This window comes from Passer domesticus, chromosome 3, assembly GCF_036417665.1.
Source record: "Passer domesticus isolate bPasDom1 chromosome 3, bPasDom1.hap1, whole genome shotgun sequence".
In the NCBI taxonomy this organism is placed as follows: Eukaryota; Metazoa; Chordata; class Aves; order Passeriformes; family Passeridae; genus Passer; species Passer domesticus.
This window is the reverse complement of record NC_087476.1, coordinates 58,794,853-58,808,864: the sequence shown is the minus strand read 5'-3', so window position 1 is coordinate 58,808,864 and position 14,012 is coordinate 58,794,853. Positions and strand designations below refer to the sequence as shown.

At 36.0% G+C, this 14,012-nt stretch overlaps 1 protein-coding gene across 22 annotated transcripts in view; it reads left to right on the top strand.

The window, feature by feature from the left end:
• SYNE1 (spectrin repeat containing nuclear envelope protein 1) overlaps nt 1-14,012 on the top strand; it is a 291,288-nt gene that overhangs the window by 65,841 nt on the left and 211,435 nt on the right. For 21 of the 22 annotated variants that reach the window (XM_064413327.1, XM_064413326.1, XM_064413343.1 and 18 more), the window contains 7 exons: nt 1,393-1,571; nt 3,538-3,734; nt 3,895-4,004; nt 6,698-6,745; nt 11,485-11,592; nt 12,368-12,505; nt 13,694-13,858. In XM_064413327.1, coding sequence (XP_064269397.1) covers nt 1,393-1,571; nt 3,538-3,734; nt 3,895-4,004; nt 6,698-6,745; nt 11,485-11,592; nt 12,368-12,505; nt 13,694-13,858 — 945 coding nt within the window. The remainder of the gene's footprint in view (nt 1-1,392; nt 1,572-3,537; nt 3,735-3,894; nt 4,005-6,697; nt 6,746-11,484; nt 11,593-12,367; nt 12,506-13,693; nt 13,859-14,012) is intronic. The other variant, XM_064413330.1, reaches the window with a different exon arrangement.

Here is a 14,012-nt window from a genome sequence, read left to right as displayed (position 1 = left end):
TACAACATAGCAAAAGAGGAAAGTAATGGAATTGTGTATTCTTGTTACAAGTATTTTTAGCAACCTCAGTGGTGACTGCATTGAACGTCTAATTCTGGTGCACTGGATGTCAGTAATTATTCTCAGACCATACATGTAAACATGGTGACTTCACTGGCAGATGCAGGTATTTGCAAGGATGAAATTTAGCTGTGAATCATGTAGATTGAGAGAGGGTTGCATTTGTAGAGGAGAAATCACTTGCATTCTGTTGAAGTTAGGTGGGCGGTAAAACTGGCTTCTAAATCCTGTCCATATGGGTTAACAAAGTGAGTCACTGTTCAACACTTAAAATAACAACTAATTTTATTGCTCTTCTTTATGGGGTTCTTTGGCTCCCTTGTGATGTTTCAGGGATGCTGTTCTCCTCAGCCCCAACCACTGTGATGCCTCAGTAGTTCAGAGTCCATCAGAATAAAAGTTAGTCAGAATTATATTGACATTTTAATTTGTAGCTCATTGAAATGAAGAGAGAAGATCGTGTTTCTCAGGCTTACTAAAACTCTAGTTCTCTGCATAAGTTTTGTCATTTTTTGACCTTTCCTTTAGTTCTCACAGGCAGATACATAATTTTAACATGATTGAAAGCAGGAATCCATAAGAGCTGTGGTTCTCATTCTGGCAGACTCATTCTGCAATGTGACAACTTTGGATTTTAAGAGGAAAGCATAAAAAAATCCTGCAACTTCCTCTGGATATAGCTTTGTCATGTTAAAGAATAAAATTTTTAGTGAAATTAATGTTCTTGAAGTTAATCAAGATTTTCATTTGATGCCATCCTACACTCTCAGCAAGCATTTTAATGCACTTTACCTGCAGTACATTCACTATTTTGTCGCAAGGTACCTCTAAGTAGCTTTGTATACAATTGAATTTATGCTGCAACAGTACAACAGGAAGTAAAAAACTATCCAGGTCAGATAATTGAGGTCGCTGCTGTTCTTTAATTGAAAAACACTCCTCCGAAATTATTATTTTCTAATCTAAAGTTTAACTTTCATTTTAAAATAATCTGGATATTTTATAATCTAAAATTAAACTATATGTAAGGTATTGACTTCTATTTTGGTGATAATTTCCTATAATAGATAACATGACACACTTGCATATTTTTCTAGCTCTAGGGTGTGAAGTCAATTATTAGATGCCTCGTGCTTCTGAGTTTAGGACCATTTTCTGGGCACATGCATTAGCGTTTCTGAAGCTCCTGTAATGTATGCTTAAGTAAAACACAGTTAATTATAGCTTCTGCCCAACTTTATTTAGACAGTTGTATTGAGAAATGATTAAAGAAACTGGTATGAATCAAGAAGGTTATCTAAAAAGAGTTCATTAACATTTTTTCCCCTGCAGATTGAAGAGCTTACAAGCAACCTCCCACAGCTGCAGCCCTTGTCTAGCAGTGCTTCTTCTGTGGAAAGTGTTGTCAGTTCAGAAACTGCAAGTCCCCCAAGCAAACGGAAGGTGGTAACCAAGGTCCAAGGAAGTGCCAGGAAGGCTTTGTTAAAATGGTTACAGTACACAGCAGCAAAGTAAGTAAACCAGAGATGAACTGATTTTATATTTTAAGTGAAAGCTTTTTGCTCACATTCTAAGCTCTCTCAGTCGAGGATCATCCTTTTGCTCTTTATTTATATAGTATCTTCCTCTGTATATAATTATAAAGCCCCTCACCACATTCTTTTTGATAACTGAGGCTGCTAAATGTTACTGCCATAAAACAAATTAAGTAATAAGTAATTATTTACATTAATTTTGCATGCAATAATGTTTTATAATTTCTGACTAATGAATGGGATTATCTCTGACAGAATGAGGAGCTGAAAGGGGAATTAGATGCCTGAATGACAGTGCATTAGTCCTGCTGCCAAAATACTTGATGTGACACTGCCAGTACCACACTGAATAAGCATTCCTCAGTGAAAGCTTGTAGGAAAATTAAAATCTGGCTCTTGCTGTTGAAAGGAAAGTGATGAAAAGTTATGTATATCCCTTTGCAATTTTTTGATACAACGGAAATATTATTACACAAATAGCCCTGAATCTTCATTTTTCTTAATCCAAGTTATTTTGGAGTTATTTCTTGCTATGTCTAGTTAAGTTAAGATTTTTTTCCTTTATTCTGTATGATCCCATGCCTGCTGTTTCAGCCTTCAAAAAGGCATTAATCCCCTCATAAATTATATCAAAGATACTGTAGTAGTTTGATAGCTTCTGCAATAAGAAAATCAGAGGTGTAAAATAATATGGATTTATTTGCTCAAATTAAAGAATCACTGCTATTTGAAGACATCAATTGTGCAAAATATAGAGGGGAAATGGTCAGTTATTGGATGGTGCCTCAGAGAAAATAAATGTAATTGCAAAGATTCAGACTTATGCAGAGGTAGAATACAGTAATTTATAGTGCAGTGCTGTCTAATTTGAATTTCTTCCTTTGCACTGCTGTTGGTAAGACACCGGCAATGGAAATTGATCAGCTTCTATTTCCAGCATGCAAACTAACAAAATGAAAATAGATGCATAAATTAAGCTGTCAATTTTATTGGGAAGAGCTGATAAAATATGCCAAAAGAAGCCGAGTGATGCCTAGTGGTACACTTCACCTGGGTCTGCTTCACACTGTTTGCAAGGGCTACTTCCCTAAAGACAGTGAAAGTGTTTCACTGATCACAGTGACATTGGAGTGAAGCTTTACTCAGTTACTTTTGCTTGAACCTCCCAATGGCAAGACTACCTTAGTGTCTTTGTGTCCTGAAAGGATGCTTACTTGCTCAGACCAAGTTAAGAACCATCTTGCTGTCTGTGGATCACCATGCCTTTCAGAACTACTGGTAAAAGAAGCAGTGATTTGGAAGTGTGATTCAGTTCTGATTACTTTCTTATTGTATATTGCTATTTCTGGATCATATATGTTTATTTTTAAATAAAGTGTTTATTAAGTGTTCTAAATATATGAAGTTATGTATCATTTGTGCGGAACATAGAGAAATTTGAGTGTTGTAGTGTCCCTAAACAGCAGTGATGTCGCTGTCCATGCTATCATTTTAAAAAATAACAGATTAGCACAGGCTTGTTGGAATTTTATTTGTATGATACTGATGCACCTAATTGAACTGCGGCAGCTTTAATGGAGTGAGATTTATAGGGAGGGAGTTAATAGTGATTGGAAGTGTGTGCATCCACAGACTCTGTGTGTGTCATATAACAACTTTGAGAGCTTTGGGCTCTCCATTGCTCATTGCTTCATGGCTTGTTGGCACTAGCAAGCCCACTGGAGACAAATACATCATGTATATGATAAACAGCTGGAGCTTCATAGGCAGAAATGAATGTATGCAGTGGGTAGATGAAGCTGCAGTTGACCTAACTGGGCACTACAGGAACAAGTGGTTTAGGTTTAATGATGGGTAATCCCTGGGTCGAGCATTCATGTCTCTCCTCGTTTCTTGTGGTCCTGATGTTGTTAGTAACTTCTTTCCCTTTCATATTTTTTAGGCAAGTTGGAATCGAAATCAAAGATTTTGGACAAAGTTGGAGGAGTGGTGTTGCATTTCATTCTGTTATTCATGCTATCCGACCAGATTTAGTGGACATGGAGAAAGTGAGGGGAAGGTCAAATAGAGAAAACCTGGAAGAAGCCTTCACAATTGCAGAAGCAGAACTAGGAATCCCAAGGCTCCTTGACCCAGAAGGTACCTAATACTTAGTTGAAAAAGCATTTTTCAACTTGCAAAAGTTTAACTACTTGGCGTGTCTCAAGCCAGATGTGCTAATTCATAGTGGTTAGATATTTAAGCAGAATTTTATGCCATTCAGCTAAAAATTTATTTTTCCATGCTTTTATTTGTCTAGATGTGGATGTTGAAAAGCCAGATGAAAAGTCTGTCATGACCTATGTAGCCCAGTTTTTGAAGTACTATCCTGATCCCCATCATACAGTGACTGATGTGCCAGAGAATGATGTAAGTTTCTCTTGCATAACTATAAAAACCAGATTATAATGAAGGGGGAGCTTTATAAATACATTTTATAGCTTTCTTTTGGTTTATTATATTTCCTTTTGATGAACAGTTCAAGTGACAAGCACACTAAGAAAAGTGGGAAAGATTAGCCAAGAATAAAGGAACAAGTCTTGCAGATGTTCAGTAGGTGGACAGAATAATATGGTGATCTTGCAGATATTTTCCTCTTTTCAGGAGTAGCAGGAGCAAAAAATAGCACTTTTGTAAATAATTGTAAATAATAACAAACCAATGGATCCTAAAGTTCCTTAAGATTTTTAAGCATAACACCAATGATATTGTAATAATTTGTTGCCTGAAGCAATGTGTCATTTATATTTCAATCACACTGGGTTTCTGGATAAGAACAAGAATGGTCCAAGGTATTGCTTAGGTTCAGGCTTTGGGCTTTTATGCTTGAGAGGCATTTAAAATTTTAGCAGAGGTTCCTTTCTATTTCACACTGATATTTAACTCTTTGCTGTAAGGAATTGTTTTCAGTCATGTTTTTTCATTGGAATTGGTTTTGTGTAGGCTCTAGTGCATTGGCTTTGCACTGGAATGCTGTGCTCAGCAATGCCAAGTTATCATGACTCACTTCCTAGTGCTGATTTGCTTTCTTCGTGGCAAACACGGGAAGCACTGCTGAGACAATCTGCTCAGCCCCAGCAAGAGAGAAAGAAGAAACAATTTTTTATCTGTGTTTCTCTGCATTCCCTACAGAGGTAGAAAAGAGCTTTGAAAGGAGTCTGTGTGTGAGGCTAAGGAAGCCATAGCTTTGCTGTTTGATTCCAGTGCCTGAGCACTGGAACTTACTATTTTCCTTCCTGCACCATTAATCTGGGTACATACTTGTGCCAGTGTCTCAGCATCCCACTAAGCAGTGGGGCTGCTGAAGGGACTGAGTGACCGCTGAAGCCTCGTTCGGGCTGAGGCTGTCCTGCCATCCTCCTACCATGGCACACAGGGCAGCTTCTGCTACCAACAGCCTTGGCCAGGCCTTCTGTTGTGCTAGGATTGGGTTTTGAGGAACAACCTCACCCCCTTCCCCTGAACTTTATGCAGAGATGATGCAGAAGAATACAGGATTGAGCCATTCCATGCTCTGCCTGTCTCTGGCTGTACCCACAGCACACAAGTTATGGAAGGGCAAATAATGAGCTGCATCAGGAATTCTACTTGAATCACTAGGAAGCAGAACAACACAAATAAATTTGACATGCTAATATGCTGATCAAAGAATCACTTCCTCTTCTTAGATATTCCAATAGCAATCCACATAAATTTTGGTGGAAGTGCTGACCCCTTGGATGTCATGCTGCAGAAACTAGTAACTTCCAGACTTTGAGAAGAAAGTAAGAGTTTGACATTGCACTAAATTTCTAATGCCATCATTCTTTGTTTCCTGGAGGAAGAACTATAGTCCTTTTTACTGTCCTGGAGGATCCATGTCCATCTTTAAATTATTTGGTCAGTTTAGTTACTTAGAACAGGATTCACCTTTAAAATCTAAAAGCTTATGACATTCCACCTGTAGTCAGCAAAAGATAAACACTTTCCCAGATGACATCTTTCTTAAGACAGTGTCTTCAACAAAAAATATTCTGGAAGCCTGTGTTGCAGAGCATTTTAACAGAGATAAAACAGAATCAGATCAATCCATCCCTTAGGTAATGATATATAAAACATTGTTGGCAGTTGATTAAAATGCTTTCTGGTTTTGTGACCAGTATGACCCCCTATTTTTAGCCTCTCTGTCTTCCTGCTGAAGTATAGTCTAAAGAAATATTTATCAAACAATCCAGGTACCTGGAAGAGGTAACATTGCAAGACTCTTGTCCCCTGAACTCTTGGACTAATCCCATTTTCTTGTTTAAGGATATCTTTTACCTGACATGTGTTAAGTGCCTGCTGTAGAATGAGTTGGACATTAGATGCTAGATACAACTGGTTTCATCTACCTTGCTTGAAGGACTGAAAAGGGACTATCCTAGTTGCAGGTGCCTACATTTAGTTAGAAGGATCCTACTTCAGACTGGACTGTGTCTGGGGGGATTTTTGTAGGGAGAGGAAGGGCAAGAGGAGATTTCTAACCCTCTTACCCCACCCTCCACCCAACTCAGCTGTCACTGTGTTACCTCAAGATGTGTTGTCCACACAAATTCCTGTTCATCTTCCTTCCTGATTCAATGCTCAGTTCATAAAGAATTTGCATTGGACAAAGTGGAGTAATGATTGAAACTTATCCCTTATTTGTGGTCAGAGGGAACAGCTAGTTGTGTGTGCATTTTCAGAACTAAAAGGGGTCTAATCTCTCATGCATGGACCAGCTATGAACATGTATGAACTCGTGTAGTCAACACATCTCAAAGAAACACAGTGACTCTAAGGTAAGTAATTATTTTTCCAGATAAAATAAATCATGTAGTGACTAGCAATCTGGAAATCAGATCTAATATGAAAACTACTTCACTAGATATGATATGGACACCTGAGCTTGTTAATAGTTCTAAGTACATCTTGTATTCCTACATGTGTGGCTCTTACTGTTCTTTCTGGACTTTCTGCCTGCTTTGCTTTATTTTATTTTGCTTCTTTTCTTTTTTTTTTTATTTTCCTTGCTTCTTGTTTTCCCATTTGTTTCATATTGCTAGGAACTTCAAGCAATCCCAACTTTTGTCATTTCTTTTATGAAATTTAAGGTAAGGGTGTATGCTCAGAATAGTTGCTTGAATTGGAACTTTCATGGTTGTTATATTTTTTCATCCTGCACTTATTTGACTTTAGATTTTGGGGGTGTTAATGTACATTAGTTTGCTAACCTTAAGTTTATCTTTCCTGAAAAGCAATACATTAACACAATATCTGCTCTCTTACATGAGCTGACCCCAACAGCCTAACACTTAATTTTGCAAATAACTTAACAGAAATATTATAGAAAAGCAAGTCAACATTCCTATAATAAATATCAGACTATGCTTAAGTATAGATATAAACATGAAATAAATAGATTATAGTTCAATGTTTCTACACATCTAATCTCATTTTAGATGAATATTTTTGTATGTCTTTAGGTTTATAAAGTAGATAGTAGAGTGTATGGTTGTGTAAGTGATGTGTGTGGCTTGCAGTTTGGAAGGAGAATATTCATTTGTAGTTGTGTGATGTGCTGCTCCTTTTTCATCTAAATGATGATATTTTTAAAAATATACTTTTATAACCAACCTAGACTTTTAGATACTTCTAATTTTCTCATATTGACTGAGAGAAGTTCAGAAGCTTAACACAGAGTATGTGAAGTGAGCATTCAGGGGTGAAACGGAAGACTGCAGAAGTGAATACATTGTGAAATAAATAGCAGGTGTCACTGCAGTCAGTCAATAGTGTTTATAGTTTGATCTGATCCAGTTAATTGCCTAGTAGATTCCACATTCTTGGGGGTTTTTTGGTTAGGATTTTTTTTTCTAAATAAATTTATAAAATAGAATATTTTAAAATTACTAGGATCAAAGGTTCATCTTCATCTCATATTATGTATATCTAACTAGTGATGTATTGAAGCAAAGATTTATGCTGATAACAGAATTAGTCCTATATTCTCAATCCATTCAAGCAAGTTTGGGCACCTTTAATGGGACTTTATAAATCCTTAGCCTTACAGAGCCCCAGTACATTACTTCTTAAGCCAGAGGAGATTTGAAGTGGTAAAAGCTCTGCTGATTTCCTTATCATGGTATAAATTTAGCTGTACTTAAAGCTCACCCCCTCAAAGTATTTCTGAAGTAAAGTCTTTCTCTTCTTGTGCTCTGATGAGCAAGTAATTCAGAAGATAATCCTGTCATCTCTGACATTTTTATGCCAGCAGAGTTCCCCAGTGTAAGAGGAATTTTCTGAGCAGCAGCTGCAAAAATAGCTTTCTGAGCTTTTCCAAGGATTTAGTCTACTTCTGCAGCCAGTCATTAATAGTTCATCCCTGAAGGTGATGCCTGGCTCGGCATTCACCCTGTGTCTGTGATACTGCTGTCAGAGAGTGAGTTTCAGTAACCTATATATATATACCCAGTAACCTATATGTATATATAAGCCAGAGTTTTCAAAATGAAAAGCATAATCAGTTGAATTTATGCATAAACATTTTTGAAGGGACTTCATTTTCTTAGTACATATGAAATACAATGATTCCATGTCCCTGAAAAGCAGACTTAAACTTTTTTTCATTTAAAAGGTAGTATTTGAAAATTGTATTGTGTCTGTGCCTGAGAGTTTGATCAGTACACCTTGTTTATAATTACATGTTAGGAAACTAAACAAAATACTTCTTCTCCAGTCCGTAATTAAGATTCTCATTATATTTTAAGCTCTTTAAACCCTACAATATTCTGTATTATATAATATTCAAATTAACTCTGGCATATCAGTTAATAAAATACTGATTCTAGGCTGAAATTTTCTTTGCAAATTTAAAGTGTACTCCATTTTCATATCAGAACTCATAAACTCTTCTCTCTAAATACTTTCTTTGATGTTCCTTGTCAGCTGAGTGCTCCAATTCTGTTCATCTCTACAAATATGTGAACATTCATGAAACTGTGTAAGGATAAATTAATATTTAGAAATGCTGCTTGGAAGTAGCATACTGAATGAACCACAGGATTTTAGATATATTCAAATAAAGGGATCAGAGATTAATGTTCCTCATGCTTGAGAAAGCACAAATAGTTAAATTTATTCTTGATAACTTGTGTGGTGATTTATCTTCTCATCTGTATGCTACTTCAAAGAGGCAGACTTTAGAAAATAGTTTACATATCAGTGAGAATGTCATTTTGATTTATTAAGAGTAAGAATACTAGACACTAATGAAAGTCTTTTTTTAAGAATGATAGCTCATTAAATCTGGTGGGTGTCGATGACAAGTGCCTTGATGTCTAAGAAAGTGAATCTCTTCTGTTGATTACCCAAACTGAGACTTTAAAGTGCTTTAGTATCAACCAAGGACCACAGAATTTAATTTGCCAGGTGGTAAGTGATGTACTGAACTGGAAACCTGTGAAAACATATAAATAAATAAAAGATTCATCATGCATTGATGCAAAATGTAATTTATAGTGTCCAGTTAGGTGGTTGCTGAAGCATCTACATCTTTTGCAATTAAAGTGATCAAAATTTGCCTAAATAAATGCTTTTTTTATAATACGGAAGACTAAATGCTACCTGTTAACTTAGTATGAGAGAAACCATATGTGGTCTGAGAGAGGTGAGGCTATTCCTGTGTTATCTTCAGATACCATAGAGATATTCTTAATCCCAGGGATACTCTATTTCAAAAACATTTGCTCAAAATGGGTTTTAAATTTAAATTTTTAAACTGATGAGGTAATCTTGCAAAATGCTTGCTTTGCTCAGTTTACTATATGAATAGCTGCAAGCATATAGATGCCCTGTCAAAGTCTTACCTTAACTAATATGAGGAATATAAAACAGTGTTTTATGAAACTGAATTTTATACTGTGAATTATAGAAGTAATATACAGAGCATTGGGACACACTTCTTCCCTTCATGACTTCAATCTAACATCTTACTGAAATTTTCAGTTGGTAAGATTGCTGTAGTATTTTCAGTCCACTAAGATGCGTAGTTTAGCATTGCTTTTATGGAGCTGGCAGCTAAATACTAATAGATATCTCAATAGTCTCACTGAAGTTGTAGCTTCTTTGGAATAGAGCAAATTTAATACCAAAGTCCTTTATTCATGGCTGAATGAGTTAAGATGCTCTCTTTTTTATATTCCACTTGGCTGGATTTGGTGATCTTAGAGATAATTTCTAGCATAAATGAGTCTATGATTTTCCTCATAGGGGGGTAGTCATTAATTTGCTGTTTTTCTTAAAGAATCTTGATGTTATATTCACACACACAGACAAGAAGAACAGAAATTTTATTCTCCTCCTCTATATTTAAATTATTTAAAAATTTGGAAGTGCTGGGGTTTTGGCTTCTTGGGACACCAAGGAGAGCCCAGTATTACAGGTATCTAGAGCAGGGAAGTGTTGTGTCTGTGCTTTTCTGTTTCTCAGGTATCAGCCTGTGTGTGTGAGAAGACAGGAGCACGAGATACAGAGAACTTTGTTCCAGCCCAGCTGCTCTAACAGCATGTTAACCTCACTGCAACTACCTGGCTGTCAGGATAACTGTGATAATTGCAAATCTGTTGTGCAAATTATGTCCAGCCAACTACCACTGTTCTGAGTAGAGGCTCAGTAAAAGAATTAGTAGAAATACATCAAAGATTTCTTTCTTATCTGAGGAATCTGTCATTTTCTTGGCTGAAATAAAGCAAAAGCTTTATCTTTTAAAAATTATTAAGGGGAAATTATATTTTACATATTTTAGACAGCTTTCAAGGAAAGGAACCATGAATTGGCTTCTTTCCCCTGTCAGGTTAATTTCTTACAAGACAGTACTTTGTTTGTTAAATGCAGGCAGTGACTACTCTTTTTTTTTTTTTTATCCCATGGTCCAGTATTTCTTCTCTCACATAATGCTTGAAGTGTGACTCATTTTAGGTGATTAGCTTACGTTATGTATTTGTTCTGTAATAGACAAATTTGTTGTTTGTCTGTTTCTGGCAAATTGGCAGTAATAAGGCTTCTTTGGTTTCAAAACGTGGCTTCTAGTTAACAGCCAACACAGCTGGTTCATTGTTTGGAAATCTGAGAGGGACACTTGTATCCTTCTTGACCAGTGCACAGAATACTTTCTATTTCCTGATAACTTTTGCTTATAACATGCTCACAGACCTGAGACTTCCTGTTAGTGTTCTTCTGTCCACTGCCAGGTTACTGAATTCTGCAGAAAACTTTGCAGCCTTACCAAACTGCAGTGCCATGACAGACTGAAGTGGTAAACTGTAAAACAAATATGCTTTTCTTCAAAGCCATAAAACGACATAGAAGGAAAAGAAATTTAATATACTTGGGGTTTCTTTCTTTCTTTTCACTTTCCATGTGAAAATATTCTAAATATTTTGCTAACTTCTGGATTTTGAGCTTTATGTCAAGGATTACTCTGAAGTCAATCAGACAATAATTTTATTTTCAGCAACAGCAGACCAGCTAATAAAATGGTGGTAAAAGATTAAAAAATCCTCTCCTGTCTCAGCTCAATTAACTTTTCAACTGAAAATTGACTTTGCTAATCTGTTGAAGACTAATGTCTAGTTGGTGACTTCTCTCATACTGAGAAAATGCTTTTCAACTGAGAAAATGCTTTTCAGTTGGACTGTATGAAGGTAAATGATGAGAGAATTGGGCACATTTGCTTTCACTACAACTGATAACCTTGACTTGCTGTAGAGATGTTAATTTCTGGACTACATGTGTCAGCTCTCCTAAAAGGCTGCAATGGGTTTTTTTAACGTGTGGTTGTACTACATCATAGAAGGAAGACAGACTGGTGCTAAGAGACCTAAAGGTGTGGGCAGAACAATTTGAAAGAGACATAGCCCGAGCACAGGTGGCAGAAACAAGCTTACAAGAGAAGTATCAGGTAAGCAGCAGAGAAATGATGTATGATTACAAATCTTTGTCATCATTATGTGTAACAGGTACTGCAGTATTTTGTGCAGTCTGTGTATATGAGAGTCACTACAGTGTTTAAGGAAATAGGGACACACAGTGTCCTGTCTTTTTGTTGGTGGAGGAGTTATAATGCCAGCTCCAGCTTTGCTACGTAGGACAGTGCACAGATGGTTGGCCTGACACCGAGCTTTTCTCAGCAGTGTGAAGAAGGACTGTCCTAGTTAGAAGAGAGCATGTGTCTGTGCCATCCCTCCAGATCCTGCATGATTTAGCTCAGATAGGAGGTATGACTGAAGGCTGGATGAGGTGACAGGTGGAGAGGACAGGACTTAGAGTTTTATTTTCGTTCACTCTCTCAAAGGTTAATGTCTAAATCAGAAATACAAAACTTGGCCTAAATTCTCTCCCAAAGCTTGACTGTTCTCTAAATGTCACTGTCTCACTGTCCCAAGTAGCATTAAATCCAGTTACAATTTTATCTGATCAATTATTATCTAATTTCATATATGGTTCATGCATCTGATAGCTGAAGAGAAATACAAAATTCCTATCTATATATATATTAAAAAAATATACATGTAAATACAGAAGTGCTATTCCTCTTTGGGGAAGATTAGGACAGATATCAGTACAAAATTTCCATACATAGGTTTCCATAACATAGGTTATGGTACTCCATAAATGTTAACGAATTTAACTCTTTCACTCTCTACTGCAATTGATTTGGATTTCTCTTTGTGCAGTCATATAAGCATTTCAGAGTACAATATGAGGTAAAAAGAAAACAGTTTGAACTTGCAACCCAGTCAGTAAGGAAAGATGGTAAATTATCACTTGATCAAGCTGTGGTGAAGCAAGCATGGGAGAGAGTTACTTCCAGGGTAAGTTGAAAATCATTATGCTATATATATTTTTTATTAAATGAACGGTGGATTTTAAAATAATTCAAACACCTGTTTGCTATTGATTTTATTAGGGATCAGGAAACTAAAAGTGGACCAAATTTCAGGCACTGCTGAATTATTTCCTATTTGTTTTGAGAATATTTACTGCACTATCATCTTTAATATTGCTCAAAGATGTAATACGAACTTCAAGAAAAAGACTATACTTTGAGATTTCCCTTTACTTGAAAGAGTGGTGACAGTACTCGGCCAAGTTCCAGATGTTGATAGAAAGAAAAGCTTACACAATGCAACTTCCAAACGCAATGTTCCAATGTAAATTGCTAGTTATTTGAGAAATTCTAATATAACATTTCTTAGTATAACTAAAAAAAAATAAATTCTGTGTAATACTGAATACTTCACCAATAAATGAGGTTTTAATTATTTTTTTGACCTATTTTCAACAGTAATAAATTAGTGTTAATATTCATGATTGGAATTTTGAACAACTGAATGGAAAATTCTAAGCACATTATACTGTTTTACCCAAATTAAAAGTTATTAAAACATTATTACTAGTGTATATCCATACTGCCTATATATATTTTTAATGTCATGTATTTAACAGAGGATCTGTTTAAAATTATTCTGGAGTTTTCACATAATTTTCATTATGTTTTCACTCCCATATCTGGCACTGCCAATAAGACACAGTGTTTTATTGCTGTATTCTTCCACAGACTTTTGAGACTCATGTGAACCTTACATATAAAAAGTATGTTCAATATAGAGACATAAAGATTTTATGCAGGAGTATGAATTAAATAACATTGGTAGAAGGTCTTGTATGCCTTTTCTGTTCCTATTAACTGATGGAATTCTAGATATTTTGCTTCTCATTTGCTTCTCATGTTCCAGTTTATTTGTGATCATTCTGTAACTCAACTACCATTCAGAAAGGAGAAATAGATAAATCAACAAATTCTTATAGAGGTTTTGTTGTCTGTGAGAATGCTGTAATTTCCAAACTCATGTGGAATAATATACCTAGACTTACGTCTATTGTTATACTCTGTTAGATGGGGGTTTGATTTTACAGTGTAAAGTATGATTTTTATAAATGCACTTATTTGTATTATTTAGCAAGGGAGGAATTTCAGTCCTTTTCCTTTTACTTCCTAGATGCTTGATTGGCACATACACCTTGATAAATCCCTTCCTGCACCTTTGGGTACCATAGGTGCTTGGCTGTACAGGGCAGAGGCTGCTCTGAGGGAAGAAGTAACTGTTCAGCAAGCTCATGAGGAAACAGCAAACACAATACACAGGAAGCTTGAACAACACAAGGTAGGGGGAGATGCATTCATTCTGTGTGTAACCCTCCATTGTTTTCATAGCTTTAAATGATCCATACTCTGCAAAAATAATTATTTCTACTTTCTGTGGGTTGTGTTGTCCTGGTGGTAGCTAAAGGTTGGTGTCTTGTCATGTTCATTTGAAC